The following is a 19782-nucleotide window of genomic DNA, read 5'->3' as shown; positions in this document are numbered from 1 at the left end:
GAAGAGGATTGGAAGGCTGGGCGTATAAAGCCGCGCAGAGAGCGTGAAACAAAGCAGTCAGATCGGAATTGGACTTGGGAGGCGCGGTGTGGAGTCAGGCATAAAACTTGTTGGAGGGGAGTAACGAGCCGGCTCTTCTCGTTCTCCTCCTCGTCTGCGTTGCGCTTCAGGGGTTCCCACCAGCCTTGCGATTTATTTTTATATATGCTTTTTATAGAGAGAGAAATATATATTTTTTCTTCTTAAGAGAAAATTCCTGTTCCAAGAGAAAATAAGGCAACATCAATGAAGGAGAGAAGAGCCAGCCAGAAACTATCCAGTAAATCTATCATGGATCCTAACCAGAACGTGAAATGCAAGATAGTAGTGGTGGGAGACAGTCAGTGTGGGAAAACTGCGCTGCTGCACGTCTTCGCCAAGGACTGCTTCCCCGAGGTGAGTGAGGCAAGCCTTGGCTTTTAGGGAGGCAACCCATGAGATACCCCTTCTCGAGGTTCTTCCCCCTGCTTCTCACCCTTTCCCACTTTCCCCACTGCTCACACTGCTCGGAATGGGAAAGTGCACTGGAAGCGTTTCAGGGGTTGGGACGCGCCTGCACACGGGGTTATTTAGCTCCTGAAACTTGTTCATTTCTGTGTGCAGAGCCTGAGGTAGGAAGATTTGGGTCAGCTTGTCTCCGAGAGCCGGCTGGGCCGACAGGGTTTCGGACAGAGTCCACGTGTTTAGTGTGTAGTCTGATGTGTGGGGTTTTTTTTCTGTGTGTGTGTGCGTGCGCGCTGCGTGTTTTCTTTTTTCCATTGGGAACTAGGGGAGGAGATATTTTCAGTGTTCGATGGTGTCGTGTATTTAAAAAATAACCTCTTTGCCCCCTTTCCTTCCTCTTCTGTCCATTTTGTTTGTCCAGAATTACGTCCCTACAGTGTTTGAGAATTATACGGCCAGTTTTGAAATCGACACACAAAGAATAGAGTTGAGCCTTTGGGACACTTCGGGTAAGAGTCATCGGACCGCGTGGCGCTTGGGGCGGGTTTCTAGTCGCTGCGGGGTGTGCGGCGGGCTGGTTCCACCAGCTCTCTGCGCCTTTCCATTAATTTTGCCCCTGTGAGGGATTCCCACGGCCCCTGCTGGGTGAAAATTTTATCCTTTCTGCGTGGGGGCGGGGTACAATATGGGGAGAGGGGTGGCAGTAGGGAGAGGAGAGCGCTGTGTGCCCTCAGGGTGACCCCGAGGTTGGAGTCACCCCAGGCAGGGTGGCCCGGCGCGGTCGGTTCTTGCGGCCTTGCCCGAGTGGTCTCCAGGCTGCCAAGGTGGCTCGGTCCAGGGGGAGTGCGCGCGCCCCTGTGGAACCACTGGCACTAGGCGGGCGCCCCTACTGAATGTGACCTGATGTTTGGCTGGGAGGCGGAAAGCTCTGGCGGTGGGGTGGGGTGGGGTGTGGGGGAGGTGGAAGAAAATCCCCGGAGCGATGCGGTTACAAGCGGATTCCGCGCTTGGGGCAGAGTAACGTGCAAAACGGCTGCCGGCGCGCATGACGCCTACTGCCAGGAATGCGCTGGCGGCTAGGGCAGCGCGGGAGCCCGGTACTAGACTGGCCTTTTGCAAGCGCCGCCGGCCCTTTCCTTAGCGCCCACCTGCACGCAATCTCCTCTTAGCCCTCCCAGTGATCACGCAGCTCACCTCTACCACGCCAGTCCCTCGCTACCCCTATTGCATCACCTTCCGTTTGCCAGCCGAGCTGCAGCTAGCACTATTCCCCTTTGACCTTCCTGTCTACTTGAATTATTGGCTTCGTGGTGGGTTATTTTCAAAGGTCTGGGGTTCAAGGTCGGGTTATTGCCTTCCCCTGTGCCCATCCACCTACCTGTCTCGTGGTGGCAGAAAGGGTCAAATACCCGCCAGTGGGAAGGCTTCCAGCCCTCTACCTTACGGGTTTGCACCGGGTCAAGGTCGGTGGGGGCGGGGGCACCACCTGAGTATCTGGGGCTAGGATCCTCTACCCCTGGTCAGCAGTGCTCCGCTGTGAGGGATTACTGTTTGCTGAAAGGGTGTCTTTAGGGGAGCAAAGCCACCAGGCAAGGCAAGGGAAAGGCCTCTGCGCATAGGGAACTGATCTGCTGGTGCACTGATCTGCCAAATCCTACTCGAAACTAGCGAGGAGGAGCGCACAAGTGCCAACAAGCAGGTTTTGCCGTCCGGCGGGGAGGCTCTGAGGTGGAGCCGGGCTCAGCTGGGAGTGGCTTCGTGGAGGTGCTTCTGTGAGCTTCCCACAACTCTGGGCTTGAATCTCTGTAGCTCCCCAAAGACGTGGGGCATTAGAGAGCAAGAGGAAAAGGCCAGACTGACAGGGTCGCCAGAGGCAGTCCTTGCACAAAGGCAAGCGAGAAGTCTCGCACGAGCGCCTCTCACGGTGGGTGCCAGATGCTCCGACTGCTGTAGTGAGGAGGGCCGGTTTACTTTCCCCCTGGAGAGTCAGGCTCTTCCTTGAACTGCGCCAAGGGCAGCAGAACAAGGACCTTGTCATATTTAGTGTTGTGTATTGGGGGTTGCCCACACAGACTCGATACTATCAAAAAGGTGTTGATGGACGAAATTCCAGTGGTTTTTTATTTCAATATTACTATCATCAGAATTATTCACAGCCTAGCACTAATGGGCTCCAATTCCAAGACATATCATGGAAATCGTTTGCCTAGTGGGCAGGACAGCTGGTATGGTACCAGTAATTAACACCAGTACTCTCTCTCCCACCCAATCCTGTTTGGACCTAATGCTTGATAAGAATTATTTAGGCATGGGGTGGAGCAGTGGATCTGATCCAGTCCTTGATACAAAGCTGTGTTTAGATTTAGCTCCTGGTTACCAGGATTTCTGTGTGCAAATCCTCTACCTCCCCGGGTCTCATTTTCATCTTTTGTAAAAAGAGGACACTGAGCTAGATAATGTGCAGAGTCTGTCCCAGCTATGCGCTTCTTGGCTTTAGTACACTGGACAGGCAAGTCTTTTTGTTTCCCAGGATGTTGGTTGGCTTCAGCTCTTAGTCCCAGTGGATCTGGCATCCTATGATGGAGTTCTCACAGCCTACAAAGCAAGCCAGGTTTTGCGCAGAGCCAGGCTTCCTGGTGAATTTAGGAATGAGACTTATTTGGATAGGGAGAAGGAATGGGTGGGCTTATAGGAATGCTGGGTTATGCATCCCTGTCTCAAGCTTCAGGAGTCACAAGACCACCAACAGAGATTTTAGATTAGGTGCCCAAAGCGGGAAAAATGACTTTATTTTGGGAGAGAAGAGGCCCTTTTTTTAAAGGCTAGAAAATAAATAGAATAGGCACAGTTTATAGTTGGAGCTGTTCTTCAAGCATACAGATAAATATCACTTTAGATATTTTCAGGCATAAACAAAACTTTACAGTTCATAGTCTACACATATAACAGAATGCCTTGTACAAACAGTAGTCACCCAATAAAATCTGATGAATGAGCAGAGGAATAATGATATGCATGGTTTCCAAGGAGATGAGGCTTTTCTGACATTTCTGACACTGAATTACCTGTGCTTTAAGAATGGTAACTTTATAAATATTGCCTTTCATCAAGTTAAAGATTATCACCTGAAATGAAGTCAGTAGTGAAATAATCATTTGTATTTTTATTTAGAGAAACAAAAACCTACGCATGCTTAACAAAATGTAAAGGTTTTACAACTGTGGTTACAAAATAATTAAAATGCAAAATTTTCCAGTATGAAATCTTAATTAGAACTTAGACATATACAGTTGGAAATAGAGGCATAAGAGAATTATTTAGAAGTCTATTGCAGTATTTTGTGAGCTGTTAGTTAATTTAACAGTCACCAAGCACTGCTTGTATTTGAAGAACAGCCTGTTTACACTAAAAGGGGTTTGTCATTCATGAATAAAATACATTTAGCAGGAACCATTGCATTAACAACTAACCATTTCAACTTTCAGAATTTATCCACTTTATCCCAAGCTTTACATCACAATTTTCTGAACAGGATTAATTTTTTTTTTTTTTGTCAAAAGTTTGGCATTTTCTTTGCCCTTGAAGACATTTGTATAGTTCAAGTTGTGAAAACATTTGCATATACCTTATGTCTCTTGATATATTTATTTTTTACAACTGCTATCAACTCTGGAGAAAAGACTAAAGACTAATCTGTAAAGTCCTAAATGTCAATTTTTTTTATTCTCAGAACTTTGTGAGAAAGGCTTTATATTGGAAAAATTGAGTGCACTTTATTTCTCTTACATATACAGATACCACAAAGTTTGTTCTTTGCATGGTATTCTATTTTGTTCAGCCTCCTACCAGAGGGGCAATCATTTAGGAGACAGAAGCAGTTTTTTTTTTTTTTCTTATCTGGTCTTTATAATTGCTCAGCATCTCATAACTCATGGCAACTATGTGATCATTTATATACAAAACTCTGCCAATATAAATACGGGAAAGATCAAATGAAAGTAGGATAATGTGGGATGTCTTTGCATCAAGAAAAAAAGGAAAAATTTTAAGACCTTTTTAAGACCTAATATTTCCTTCCTTTCTCCCTCTCTTCTTTTTTTTTTTTTTTTTTCCTGCATCTGCTATCAGCAGGCCCTCTGTCAGGCTGTAGGATGCATTGTTAATTAAAACATGGTCCTGCTCTACTGCCTGTTCAGCCCAGTGGGGCATTGGGGAGAAGGAGACTCCCCACTTGGCATAGCTCATGGTCAACCTATAAGGAGCCCAATATTGTTGAGATTTTGAGCTCTAGTGCCCTATTCCACCTGCTTGCCAATGTATTTCCCTTATCAGCTTCCTAGGGCTTTATAGATCCTCTAGATCATCTTTGGGTAGGAAAACCCACCCACCCCCGCCCCCAGGCACATGCCAGTTAAAGCAACCACAAATGGCACTTTGCCAGTTGGAGTCACTCCAGCCTTCCCAAAAGTAAACAAAAAGGTGCCACAGGAATTATCTAAAACAGGAGATTCATAAAGATAGTCTTTGATCCATATTTTCTTCATTTTGCTAACAAATGTTATTATAAACATTTTTATTAATCATTGCAGAAGTGCTCTGCATGATTTTCAGATTCATCCAATGAGTGTCTACAAAACAGTGGGCAATGATTTCAACATTTTAAAGTGATAAGTGAGACTAAAGTAATTCTAGTATCTTGTGCTTCAAAATCTGCCACATTTGCCAAGCATAGAAGCAATTTGTAGTATGAAGCCAGATCCCTACTAATAATAGAAACTTAGTCATTTAAGGATCACCATATCTTTTTCTAGGAGGTTTGATTGCAGTGTAATTTCAGCACATATGATTTAGGGAGTAATAACCATTCGAGCCAGCTTTTAACCAAGGCAAGTTAGTGCACATATTATTTAAGGCATACTATTAGTTTTAAAATATTCAATTCAGCTACTAGAACTATGCCTCATGAATACTCTTTTGAATCTTGTCATGTTATGAGCTTCTTTTAGGCCCTGAGGGCTAAAGTTAGCACTTTCTGTAATATTTTTTAGCATCATTAACAGAGAATGTGGTATTCTTTAAATTTTATACTTATAGAAACAGGGAGGATAGAAAAATCGTAATAGCTTAATGACTTTACTTTGAGGACAAACCTCTCTATAAACATAAATCTATCTCTATTATTAAATTTATAGCTTATCAAGTTTGAAGAAGGGTCTTGGTGACAGGTGTTCTAGTGAAATATTTCTTAACAAGAATGGAAGTATATCAGCAACTGTGGAGATAAGTACATAATTAATCCAGAAAAGTGGCTTGCAAGAAGATCACTGGTCGCACCCCTCCCCCCCCCATATACTTTTTGTGATTTAACATACAAATGAACACATCTTGGCACCAATTACAGACTTGTACAAAGCCAGTCAACCTGGTCGTTTGACTGTGCGCATACACTGCTGCTGTTGTTGGGACCAGGAGTTGTTACCCACCTGAGAAAGGGTGGCTTCTGCCCGCAAGATGCTTACAGTCTGGTTAGAGTGAGAAGACAAATTAGAGAGGTAGAAGAATGGGTGACTATAAAATAACAAATACTCAGGTTCTTCCAAGGTAATGTAAGAAACCAGGTAAGGAGTCCAGATTAGGTGTAAGGAGTTTAGATGGAAAGAAATGTTAGTGAACTGGAGCTTAACAGGGTAAGGAATTCTTGGCTTGGCATCCTTCTGAGAATATGCACAGGACAAATGGAGGTCATGGAAACATTAAGAGTGAGCCTAAAGTTTTGAGAGCTGGATTCACCAAGTAGCAACAAGAACCAAAGGATTGCTGAAGGCCGGGGGACCAGCCCAGGCCCCCTGACTCAGGTCTCGAGTCTTTACACCCCACTTGAAAACATACTTACAATAATGGCTACCAAGGAAAACAAGATTTGTAAGTTTGGAATTCCAACTGAAGTTCACCTTTGTAGAGAAAGGGAGAGAGTAAGATTTACAGAGAAACCATAGAAGCATGGGTGCTGATGATGTGGATATCCAGGATAAAATTGCAGAAAATCAGGTTTTTCTTTAAGTGGTAATGATCACTGGGAGCTTAGGATTTCAAAACCAGGTTCAGTTTTTAAATTGGGTGTTCACATTCTGAAGAGATGTAGGATAAGGCAAAACAGCTTGGGTGGTGGTTTCCAATAAGCAATACAGAATGCTGCATTTTGGAGATTTGTTTGTAACAATTTCCACTTAGACCATGGACCCTCCCCAAGAGAGAGGAGGAGGTGTGAATTCCTAAGTCTTCGTCTGTCATTAGATTTTTTTTAAAAACCCCAGTTTGTACTAGTTTTTCCAATCTGTTTTCTTGCTAACTTGAACATTTCAGTGAGCTGTCCAGATTGGTCATTCTGATGCCATATGAAATAACCATGTTTCCTTATTAGTTTACTTCTTTTGCATGTAAATATGACACCAATGACCAGTGCTGTCTCCATTTAGTTCATGATGCCTGGTGGGCTATGATACCAAATGAATTAACTGTACCTCAGTCCTTTTCTGGTGTCCTTGAAATATCTTTTCAATTACTCCACATTGGCAAATTTCTCAGAGTCCCCTTTGGCAAAAACAGAAATTTTTACTGACATGGAATGTGAGTTGCCTCCAGAGTTTGACCAGGTGTTGTGCACATTGGTTTTGAAAAATGAGCCTGATGACATAGTATGTGGAAAGGGGAATTCACTCATGGGACTTCACTCTAAGGAATCTGACTCATATGAAACATAAAAGCTTCAATCTGTTACTGAATGATAATGTAATTTTCAAAAAATTATGCCTACATACTTTTATCCATAAAGTTCTATGACTCACCATGATTCCACCACTAGTAAAATATTTTGATTCTTCTATATTTTTAAGTATCTTAATAATATTAGGAGTTTAAAGCTAATGTTTTATTTAAAGCCCCAAAATAGCAATTTTATTTCAACCTTTCTATTCAACTGTGTGTATTCATTGTTGCCAGAAGTAGAACAGAACATATTGTGTCAATTTTTATAGCATTACATAAATGCCCACAAGTTTTCAGAACATAAGTCTGATTCTATAGAAGAAACAAATAAAATATCCTTCCTGGGAATGTTTGTGGCATACTTTAGGCATGGAATTTGAAGTGTCAACAGTTGGCAAAAGAGGAAAAAAGAGTCTTCTACTGGGCCAGATATAAAAGTTCTGCCCAGACTTGATTCACATTCTTGAACTGCTGCTCATTTGAAGTTTTTACTGTGCGTAGAGATGGCATGAGGAAGCGCAGTCTTGTAATAAATGGGCAGATCATGCAGTGTCACGCTAGCTGCTATTTGGTACAGATGTGCTCTTTGGTAGTCACTAAAAATAACAAAAGTTAATATATATTCTCTGCCAAAAACTTTCAGTATCCCTAACTTGCTGTTTCTGTTAGGAATTTCTAATGGAGAAAAGGGATGCTTTTCAAATTAAGGTTCAAGCCTTAGAAGCTAGACTTATGAAATATTCAACAAGAAGAGTCCTCTGTTCTTAGATTCATCTAAAGCCTCCCAGTGTTTGAACCTGTTTTGCAAAGGTCCATAAAGCCTCCCTTTTGGGCATGAATCTTCTGACATATACATTTAATTATGTACATATATGGTGTGTTCTATCTCTGTAAAAGGATGACTTCAACAGGTAGGTATGTGTCTGAAGAATTAGTTTCTGGGCGAGGCACTTTGTGACTATTCTTGGTCTGGAAATTTTGCTCTCACCTGAAATTAATGATCTTGAAGACAAAGATGGGTAGAACTGCAATTTCAAAAGCCTTTTAGGACTTTGCTGATGTTTGCAAACTTGAGCAACTAAGAATCCCCAAAGCATACATACTTAGTCTGTGCCAGAACAAAACCCTTCAACTTTTTGCTGGGGGAGGGGGAGATATAATTTGAATATGTAATGTGGTTTTTCTTTTAATAATAATGTATTTTCCTGTAGTTTTCCCTTTGATGGTCTGGTAGTTTACTTAGAAAGGACCATGAAACAGTGCTGTGGGCTTAAAGTTTCACAGAGTACAAGAGAGATGCTGGCATCTGAGAATTTCCATATGCATGAAGCCTGTTCCAAATGCTGAGAAAAAGTTTTATTTGACGAGCAAAACTCAGTGCCCAGATTTATTAGACCTTAACTGTAGTGCATTCTTAGGTCCTTGAGTACAGACTGTGTGCTCACCAGTACCTACTATGTAGTGCAGTTAAAGTTTAATACTTGGCTGCATAGTAAAATATGTTCAGCTCTCTTTCCCGTGTTGTGTTTATACAGTTAGCACCTTGAAAGCTTTTCATGTGCACCTTTAAAAAAATAATCTATAGAAGCTTTGTTACTTGGCTTCAGGTGGTGTTGGACTACTTTTCCTGGAGGAATGTAGGAATCAGGGCAGGTGTGGTTCCTGCTTTCTTGGCTTACTTTTGCCCCCTTCCTTGGATGTCATTTCTGCTTCATTGTGGTGCTTCTCACTTACATGGGCATTCCTGGGATTCCTCTTCCTCTTCTCTTGGCTTAGGAGGGAGCCTGCACAGGCCTGGGACTACAAGGCCCTCTACAGCTTTGCTTTACATTCTTTGTGCAGTAGCTTGGGCTTCATAAGAGAGAATTCAAAGTGGTTAAGCTCAGAGTAAACACTGTAAAGTTACACAAGACTTTTTTTCCCCTGAAGTTCCTCTTTAGCTGATGAATTGTAAAATCTTTCCTGGTAGGATGATTCTTTTATAATTCTGTATCCATTTTGTTGCTATGAAAAAAAAAAAAAATAGAGGCAATAGTTTTCTCTATCCCCCCAAAACAAAACCTTAACTTTTCAAAAACTAAAATGAAAAGTTTTTTATTTTATTATTATTATTATTATTTTTAACATTTATTTTTTAGTTTTCGGCGGACACAACATCTTTGTTTGTATGTGGTGCTGAGGACACAACATCTTTGTATGTGGTGCTGAGGATCGAACCCGGGCGGCACGCATGCCAGGCGAGCACGCTACGGCTTGAGCCACACCCCCAGCCCTATTTTATTATTTTTTATGTCAAGTGAGTCTTTTTGTCCGTGGTCAGACAAATTATACTTAAACTAATAAATGCAGGGATCACTTTTATTAGTACCCTTGGACACTCTTGATGATCCAAAAGCAGCACATTTATTAACAAAAGTAATAGTACCAGATCAAAGTGTCATTGCTAATTAGATCTTGTGAAAGCCTTTAAAATTACCTGTTCATGCCCACAAGCCCCGAGGTTTATTTCTCATGAACCTTTACACTACATATGTATTGTCATTCAGACTGTTAAACCAAATAAAAACAAAAGCAAAAACCAATTTCCATGAGAATTTGGCTTAGCTTAAGAAATCTGTTTCATTTAAAAATCATGCTTGAGTCTAAACTTTACAGATATTTTACACGCTCACTAAGCACAGAAGCTGGCTCACTTGATTTCTACAAGCAAAGTCTCCAGCCTGCCTGTGACAGAGGGCTGAACACAAAGCCAGATCTCCTTTGTGGCCATAAAATGGGTGGGGGAGGGGAATTAGCCTACAGAGGGTGGGCTGTTCTCTGCAGCCAGCCATGTGGTGACCTGGATGTTCAAATCATTTCACTGGGTTTTTCTGGTAGTCCCAATTTTTATTAAATGACTTTTGTCCCCTTTGGATTTTTTCTACCACCTTTCCTAATTTTTGCATTTGGAAAAGGTGGTCTACAATATCATATAGTCTTAAGATGCCAGACTAAGGGGGAGTATGCTCATATCTTACAACATCCTGTCTTGAAGAAGTGAGGCACCCATAGAGAGTTGTCCTCAAGTTCAGGTCCCTTTGAGACTGGAAAGTATCCAGAGAGTTATCTTTCCTTATGTGAATAACTTCCAAGAAAAGATTCCTGAAGTCTGGTTAGGTTTTGGATAGCCCTGTCCACAGTTTCGACTATGGGTCTAGGGTCAGGTCATCTTTTGCTAACTCTCAAAAGCAGTGGAAACCCTCCTAAGACATGGCCTGTGTTTACATTTCCACTCTGTGATCTGGAATTTTCTGACTATTTGGAAAGACATGCCCTGATGCTTACAGCAGGAGCTGTGTTAAAGTTCGACTTTGGACACAGAAACAAGGAAAGTTACAACAGAGACCATCTGCATTTCAGCATTAATATAGAGATACCAATATATCCATAAATACTGTTAAGCTAACTCATTTCTGCTGTGTCTCAAAAATGGGTGAACTGTTTGTGAATTATTCTTATAACCTCACATTTCTTTATGTGGCAGCCACAGGTTGTCATTTTCAGGGATGGCCTCATTTTGATTATTTTAATATTTAAATGCTTCTACTTTTTAAATTTTAAAGCTTATACTCTGTAAGCTTTGAGGAAATATCTTTCAGTTGTCAGGCTCAGCTACACCAGTTGCTGAGGCTCCTGAAAAATTCTGGCTTATTCTCACTTTTCTTCCTGATTCCTGGGACACTCTTCCTTGGTTGCAGACACACCTAGTTCAAGTTACTACTCTGTACCCCTAAAAGCAGCTGGTGAGAAAGCCACTTTTGCCTGGGTTTCCATAGTCAATGTCTGGGACCCAGATACTGTGGGCATGGAATGGGGTGTCTTAACACGGTGACTTCTAGGTAACAAGAACAAGCTTGTGAAAATTTTAATAGAAGTATAAAAGATGATTTTAAAGCTTTTTTCCCTTCTCCTGTCTTTGACTGTTGAGATTTTGATTTATCAGGGGACAACATGTCATGTTTTTCTTCTAGAAATGAAAAATAATGTCAAAATGAAAGAGAGTTTCAAAAAGACTTTGGATGCTTTCAGTTTTTTTTCTTTGCTCTGGAGTGAAATATGTATGTGCATATGTGTTTGCTTGGTGAGCTGGTTTTCATGTGAAGTTTGTGAAATGTCAGTATACTGAAAGCAGTTTCTTTAAAAGTAGCAATCGGCAAGCTGTATTTAATTTTATAGCCACACCACTTTGTAATTACCGGCCTCGTTTAATTACCCATCCTTCAGAATTCTTAAAGGAGTAAAAGAAACTTCTTAAACGACCAGAGAGTTCTGTGGTTAAATTAAACTGTTTGGTGGCATGAACTTTTCCTGTACCCTGGATTTTACTCAAGCCAGGATCCTTGTATTGTGCCTCAGCATCACTCTTGGAGGTGGATCTGTGTGGGAAAATGATGTGATCCAGCATGGAATTTATTGCATTCCTTGTTATAACAGGAAGAAAGCCTGTATAGGGTCTGGGAATAAGTTTAAGTCAGTAACCTCAAAGGTCAAAGACCAAACCAAACTTGTAACTTAGAGATAAGAGGCCACTGGATTACTGTGGTTCTCTTTGCACGGTTGAACCTACCCCCCTTCTCCCCCTCTTGCCCCTGTCTGAATATCAGGCAAATCTTGAGTTTTGGACTCCTTTCCAGGAAGCAGGCTCTATTTAAGATGCTTGCTAGCACTCAGATTTTAACAAAATTGACATCACCACCACAGTAATCCCAGTCAGTATTTCCTGATCCTTTATTAAATGCCAGGCATTGCCTGGGTGTTTTTTTAAGTCCCAGATAGACATATTGTCATCATCTTCATTTTATGAGTGACGAATCAGAGCACAGACACCTGAGGCTACCTGACTCCCTCCCACTTTCATGGTGGAGGTGGATTTGCACATAAGGACACCTGGCTCCAGGTGCCACTCCACTTCATCCAGGTGCCTTCAGCCTCTAGTCTTTGAACTGTGTAGATTTCACTTTAAGATCCTGGTCCTACTCTCTGATTCAGGTCAGATACATGTGAATTGCCATTCATCTTCTGATAGAAATGAATGTATTACTTACAGGGCTTTTGTATATTTGTTTGCCTTTCTTTCCCAAGAATTAGGAGTGGTGCTTCAAAGTGACAGTTGAGGGATTTAGGTCAAAAGCAGAGAGTTAATGTATGACAAACACAGGGGACTTTAACCTGAAACTTGTGTGTCTTTTGTTTCTTCTCAGGTTCTCCTTACTATGACAACGTCCGTCCCCTCTCTTACCCAGATTCGGATGCCGTGCTGATTTGCTTTGATATCAGTAGACCAGAGACCCTGGACAGTGTCCTTAAAAAGGCAAGTGCTGGGTGTGGGTGACACAGTTCTGTGCTAAGCAATCCTAAGGCAGAAACCTGTGCTTGGCTGGGGAGCTCCAAGATTCTAATTAGTTCCTTACCTTATATTTTGTAATTAAAACACCAGAAAAGATACACCAAAACAGGCTTCCCACATGTATGCATCACTATTTTTGATAATAAATCTGCTTGAATTTTTTTCTCATAAAGTTCTGAGACAAAATATCCTTTAAAACCTTTCCATGTTAGTTAGGTTTCCCTTCCTTCCTTCCTTCCTTCCTTCCTTCCGGTGCATCTCAAAATAGTTACAATTGAGTACTATCATTTATCTTCCTTTCTTCTCTTTTTTTCATTTACCAGACAGATTAAGCCTTAGTTTATAGATTTATATTTGACCTCAGTTTAGGTATTGAACTGAATGCAATAGTAGATACTTTAATAAAGAAGCCATGTTTCAGTCATGATTTTATTTATTAGAAACAAAAACGGACTGGTATAGGAGAAATAGGGGTATGTCTCCAGACACGGGACAATGTGAGTTATGATTAGTTGTGTCAGATACTAATCAAGACAATAGTTGTAAACACATTGTACATTATCACATTTCCCAGTTTCTGGAGGCAAAGATAAGGCAGATTCTGTAGTGGAGGAGGAACCTGAGGCAGCTTCATACCAAAGGGACCAGGGGGAGGTCAAAAGGAAAGCAACCAGTTGAGGATGCACCAGAGGTCATAGGGAGGCTAACAGAAGGAAGAGATGTTCCTTGGCCTCTACCAGCCTGGGACTCAGCCCTCAAGTGGGTGTTAGAGGGGTGTGAGCATTAATGGGGCAGCATTGACTAGCCACAACCTCTTTTCTCAACTTTGGATTAAGTGCTGTGGGGATTCAGGGTTAGAACCTTGGTAGAGCACGCCGCCTCCATGCACTGTGGCTTAGACACAGGATGTTGAGAGCAAGGTGGTGTCAGCCAAGTGGTCACCACGTGTCCCAATCAGAGTGAGCATGGAAGGGGTTGAGGAAGATAGACACCGGAGTTTATTTATTTATTTTGTTTTGTTTGGATTGGATTCTTTTTTTTTTTTTTTTTTACCTTTAGTGGGATTTGAAATTTTTGTGCTTTTATGAATTTATACTTTTCTGTGGTATTTCATGGCTTGGCTTCTGTGCCATTAAAAAATGAGGGTTTGAAGTTCCCATCCCTCTATCTTTACTAAACATTGCAAACATAGCTCAAGGAAATGTGGAAATGTGACTTTCTGAATAGATCAAAGGTTTTTTTTTTTTTTTTTTTTTTACTTAACTCCTCTCAATTTTAAGTAATGTATATCAAACACAAATAGGACTGATGTTTTGTCAGATTCAGGCAGGAATACACCTTTCCTGTCTTTAATGCTTGTAAACAATTGCTAGACATGCAGAGGGAGGCCAGAGTCATTACGCAGCTGAAGATCAACATCACGGCATGTCTGGGTCTGTCTGTAGATAAAAGAGGTTGCTTATTTACTGGGTTTTTTACTTGATGTAGTATTAGGTTATGCATAATTTATAATGAAAAGCCTTTCTCTCCTGGCTTTTTTTTTTTTTTTTTGCTTTTGTCTTCTAAGACCAAATGAACAGTGGCTTTGGACTTAGTGATATTACTGAGTGCATTTTAGATTTGTGTTAGGGTTGAGACTTAGGATAACTCTTGCTGTGGTTCATCTTGATTAATTGAGTCCTTGAAGTCTATGAATATCACAGAGATTAGTGTGAATTGAAACAAGATAGATTTCTTATTCTTATTTTCAATTCATCATTATGAATTTATACTTCTCTTTGGTATTTGATGGCTTGGCTTCTGTACCATTAAAAAATGAGGGTTTGAAGTTTTAAATTTTACTACTTTTAAAAGTGGATCCATTAGGGAATATCTAAGTCTATTATCATCCATTCCCTCTCTGTTTCTAATGTCAGTGCTACCTAGCCATGGTAGATTCTCCTAAACAATTTCTGGAAAGAAATCATGGGAAAAAAATCATCAGGGTATAAACTGGTTGTTGAACTAGAGTCCACTGCCCAAAGCACATCTTTAAACCTGGGGTTGCCTCGTGGTGGTCTCTCCAGTTACTCTTGCAGGAGGTCCCTCTTATCTAGTATCACATGCATTACTTCATCACCCCAGCTATTCTGTGAATTCCTTTCTGGGAGAAACAGCTATGTCTTAGGCATCTTGGTCATCTCCACAATCGTTCCTAGAGTGCTTAAGACAGATATGTGAATGTGATTTGGAAGAGCCTAAGCCCCTTTTAACCCGTCATCTCTGAGAGCCAGAGATATCTTGTGGACACACTTGGAATCCCTGACTTCTGTCCTGATGGCAGAGAGCAAAAGCCCCAGGAAATGAAACCACAGCCTGCTTTTAAAGTGTACAATTAACATTCCCTGCCAGACATTTCTGGAGGTTCTAATAATTTTGTTTAGGTCATGAACCAACTAGTCAAACTGAACTATATTAAAATATTTACAGTTTGTGTACCTTAAAAACTAACTCAAAGGCAAATGAGCTATAGGACCAGCCTTGTTGATAGCCCAAGAAATGGACTTGCTGTCATCTGTTCATTCAGCCACATGAATAGAAGCTTCTTGAAGGCAGGAGGTTATTTTACTAATTCCAGCTCAGGATCCTGACACCTGTGGCATGTGTCAGTCTTCCCTGACCAGCTTAGTGAGTGCATGCTGGTGTTTGATTTCCAGCCTTCTACCTAGAAGATTCCCATTCAATACATCTGAGGACACGGTCACTCATTGTAATTATTCTTAAGTTACTTTTAAGATACCCCCAAATTAAGAAATTGTTGAGGTTACCTTTAGACAACACCCCATAAGCCTCTTATTGTAGGAGCACATGAGTCACAGAGAGGGAATGGATGATAATAGACTTAGACATTCCCTCATGGATCCACTTTTAAAAGTAGTAAAACTTAATATCTACTTAGGAAATAAATGCAAGTTTGCTTCTTTATCTGAGGTGTCATTCATTTTAATGTCCTTTTGAAAGTCCCGTTTCCAATGTCTGCCAGTAGAAAAGTTGTTCTCACTCTGTGAATAGAGGTGCTCTGTTAATTTTCTATCTTTTTTTGTTTTTACCCCTTACAGTGGAAAGGTGAAATCCAAGAATTTTGTCCCAATACTAAAATGCTCTTGGTCGGCTGCAAGTCTGATCTGCGGACGGATGTTAGTACACTGGTAGAGCTCTCAAATCACAGGCAAACACCAGTGTCATATGACCAGGTATGTATGTTGTCAGTGTGTAAAAGTAGATTTCAGAAAGAGTGAAAGAAATGGAATATCACTCATAATAAATAAAATAAAAAAGACTGTTTTTCTAAAGACTCAGCCAGTGGTCAACTATGGTATGTAAAATGCCCTGTCATTCAGTAGACTAATTACATGATATCTGAGTACATAAATGGTTGATCATATGCTACCCTTGTATATCTCTGCAATCCCCTTGGTTTTTAAGTTTAGTAGTTTTAGAGGGAATGTAGTCAAAATCAATAGTTCTCTTTAAGAGAGGTACTCTTTTTTACACGTAGCAGCCCAATAGAATACTAAAACAGGCAGTTGCAGGTAAAGTAGACCAACTCCATAAAACAGTCTTTTAGAGATGCGTCATTTTTACAGGGGTTTCCCATAAGTATTTAGAAAGGAAAACCAGTTCCAGAAGTTCATTCTCTAAAGCCCACAGTCAGATTCTAAAGAGAATTTGTGTTGAAATAGCTAGAATGACATTTAGTACTCATCACTTAAAATACTACAACATAGGACTGTGGATGTAGCTCACTGGAAGAGCACTTGCCCAGCATACCCGAGGCCCTGGGTTTGATCTTCAACACCACAAAAGAGTGGGAAAAAAAAAAAAAAACCTCTCATCTTCTTCATGTATCATTTTGATTATGTATCCATGCTTATTATTGTGTATATTGCTAGAATCAACCACATTAAACTAGCTATTTTACGTTTCATAAAGTAACTGATGTCAAAGTACTACAAATCCTTTTCTCAACTTATTTTGGCCCTAAAATCCAAACACAAACTTACTCTATTTGAAATTGATTTTAAATTCATTCATTGTCCTTGTGTTTTGTACAACCTGTTGACTAGCTTCAGTTGCCACTTATAGTCAGGAAGAGTTTTAGAAAGCAAGTCCCCATGAGGGGCTAAACAGGCTTTAGAGGCTATGTTGCCCCTGCCAGAGCTGTGTGGAAAGTGCAAAGTTTGGGTTCGTGATCTTGGGCTGACTTGTTCTAGTAGTAAGCTTCTATGCTTTTCTGTAAACCCTGGAAGAACCTATGAACCAGTGACTCTTAACTACATTTGATAGGATGATTCATCCCCTTAGCTCCTCTCCTGCTTCACCATTAAGTATTTGCTGATCAGGGCCTTCATCTCTTAGTGACCCAGTGATGTTGGATTGGCCTTTGGCACCATGGGGAGCCACAGCAGTATCTATTGAGTAATGACAGTTGAGTATCTCAGAATTGGATCTTGACTGCAAATATTTATGAAGTAATAAAGTTGTTCAGTTTTTAAAAAAGCATTTTTATTTTTTTGTAATGACAGTTGGAAAATTCCATTGACTTGTTAGAAAATGTTTGACGATGCAGGATTGTTGTGTGTTCTCAGAAGATACTTTGTAAGTTTCCTCCAAAGTCTTATTGCTGATTAAAATCCCTTCTTTTGCTTCTCAGGGGGCAAATATGGCCAAACAGATTGGAGCGGCTACTTACATTGAATGCTCAGCTTTACAGTCAGAAAATAGCGTCAGAGACATTTTTCACGTTGCCACCTTGGCCTGTGTAAATAAGACAAATAAAAACGTTAAGCGGAACAAATCACAGAGGGCCACAAAGCGGATTTCACACATGCCTAGCAGACCAGAACTCTCGGCAGTTGCTACGGACTTACGAAAGGACAAAGCGAAGAGCTGCAGTGTGATGTGAAACTTGCATTATCTTTAACGAGGACAAAGGAATCTAGTGTAAAAAAAACAACGTGAGCAAAACAAAAAAGCTGAAGTCGAGTGAAGTGCACAGCCAAAGTCACGTGTCCCACAGGCTAGAGGCCTCTGCAAGGGTGCCCGTCTTTTTGGAATCCTGTCCTTAGGTTCGGCATGTAGACCGAGTGGTGAGAAGTGAATACATTGAAGAGTTTTGAAGTGTGACTTGAAAAATATGCCAAAAAAAGTGAGATTCAAATGCTCTAGAGGTAGAGGAGGAGGAATGCGAGTACCACCAAGAAGAAAAATCACACTCTGAATGGTGCTTGCGGTTTTTTTGTTTTGTTTTGTTTTTGTTGTTTTGTTTTTTGGCTTTTTTTTTTTTGGTTGTTGTTGTTGTTGTTGTTCCAATCTATTCATGGATCTCTATTTTGATTTAATTTTTAAACGTTTTAATCTCCTTTACAAAAGTATATCTTAATATACCGTCCTCGTTGGGGAACTGGCACTGTGACCTTAGCGTTTAGTTTTCTAGAGGATGTGATCTAATTTCCTCTTAGCTCATCATTAAAATGGAAATTGTATCGGGACCCGTGGGATTCCAGAGGAAAACTTCATGAGGCTTTGAAATCTTGCCTTTCTGAAGATGGCTGATGAGCGAGATGGTTCTAAAGAAAGGCTTTCGCAGCCTTGCAAGATGTGTAGACCGGCACTGCACAGATCGCATAGATCAAATAGAAAAAAGTGTTGATTTTTTTATTCAGTCGGATGGTTCTGTTCATCTTTGTGATTGTCATTAACAAGTGGTAAATTGCTCAATGTAATATTTTTGTGTGCTTTTCTAGAGGGTGTGTGATTTTTTTTGTTTTGTTTTGTTTTTTGCCAACTTTGATAAAAATGCAAAGTCAAATAAAAGTTGTCTTGGTTTGATGTCATAGAATGATCCAAGGGGGAAGTATAGGTACTATTTTCACCAGGAGAGATAATGAAGGAATAGTAACAGAAAGCACAGTTTGTGAGTAAAGCTGTCTGGAACAAGTTACCAAATATACAAAGCAAAAGGACAATGTGGGGATGAAGCTCCAAAATTGGGCAACCTCTAATGATCTGCATTTTCTTTCACTTTCTTTGAATGAACCTCAGTTTGAGAAGGACCCAAAATGAACCTCAGTTTGAGAAGGACCCACTTACCCAAGCTTTAGAGAATCCCTAGTAGAAAATTATATAATATCAGTCCTGACGTAACACTATGCTGTTTCTAGACCGTGATGGCTAAACCTCACTTAACCAGATTCAGCCAGGGTCCATATTCAAAACTTGATTGTTGATACATAAAATAATAAGCATTTAAACCAGTTTACAGATATTTTCTTGACCAGTTCCTTTTAGAGATTCTTTCAGAGAATAAACCTGATTGAACCTGTTTGTTGTTGGCGCTTGTTGAAAACAAGCTTTCCTTCCAATGATATAATGCTTCATTTTTGAAGTGTTGAAGCTGTGCTCCCATTAAGTTGTGGCAGGAGAGGAGATTAAGGTAATTACAACACTCAGTTCTATGTCTTACAAGCACTTTGTTTTGTCTCTGCAAGAAAATACCATTCCAGTCATTTCCCACGAAATACAGACATTTTACCAACATAATATATGCTTTGATTGGTGCAGCATTATGCTTTGGGCAGTATTACAAAATAGCTGGCAAGTGCTTTCTGTATTTAAATATTGTAAAAAGAGAATAAGTTATAACTGCTATAAAGCAGAACTTGCATTGCATTTTTTTTTAATGTTGAAGTCACTTTGTACGTTTGTTTGGTCAATGTTTTCGCAGTATTTATTAAAACATACTTTTTTTTCCTTCAAATAAAAAAGTAACCATGTCTTTGTCTAAATGTGATCTGTCTTTTCTTAATACACTTCCTGATTTTGTAGTTTAGCTTTGTTCTTTAGTCTAGAGATGATTACAGAATCTGTCCTAACTTTTCCCGAATTAGTTGGATTTGGGGACAGTAGTCCTTTCTCAGAGAACAATAAATCTTCATGTATAAGAGATTTTCATTATAATTTCAAATGACAAGAAGTAAACAGGGCTAATGCTTAGACTTAGCAATTTGATCAACAGAACAAGCCATGATGCTGCCTAGAATTGTACTTTCTTGAAGAAAGTACAGAAATTCAATGAAGTTCAGAATAAAACAGTATGACATGGTCTC

At 40.4% G+C, this 19782-nt stretch overlaps 1 protein-coding gene across 1 annotated transcript; it reads left to right on the top strand.

Annotated features, from left to right (window-relative positions):
• Positions 1 to 56: 56 nt before the first annotated feature.
• On the top strand, positions 57 to 19461 carry Rnd3 (Rho family GTPase 3). The gene is made up of 5 exons (XM_015479167.2): positions 57 to 435; positions 905 to 992; positions 12489 to 12598; positions 15733 to 15867; positions 17328 to 19461. The coding sequence occupies exons 1-5, from the start codon at positions 286 to 288 to the stop codon at positions 17577 to 17579; spliced, it is 735 nt and encodes a 244-aa protein (XP_015334653.1). The 5' UTR covers positions 57 to 285; the 3' UTR covers positions 17580 to 19461.
• The last annotated feature ends 321 nt before the right edge of the window (positions 19462 to 19782 follow it).

Source organism: Marmota marmota, unplaced genomic scaffold (assembly GCF_001458135.2).
Source record: "Marmota marmota marmota unplaced genomic scaffold, marMar, whole genome shotgun sequence".
Classification (NCBI taxonomy): Eukaryota; Metazoa; Chordata; class Mammalia; order Rodentia; family Sciuridae; genus Marmota; species Marmota marmota.
The sequence above is the reverse complement of the archived record's forward strand: the minus strand, read 5'-3'. Positions and strand labels throughout refer to the sequence as shown.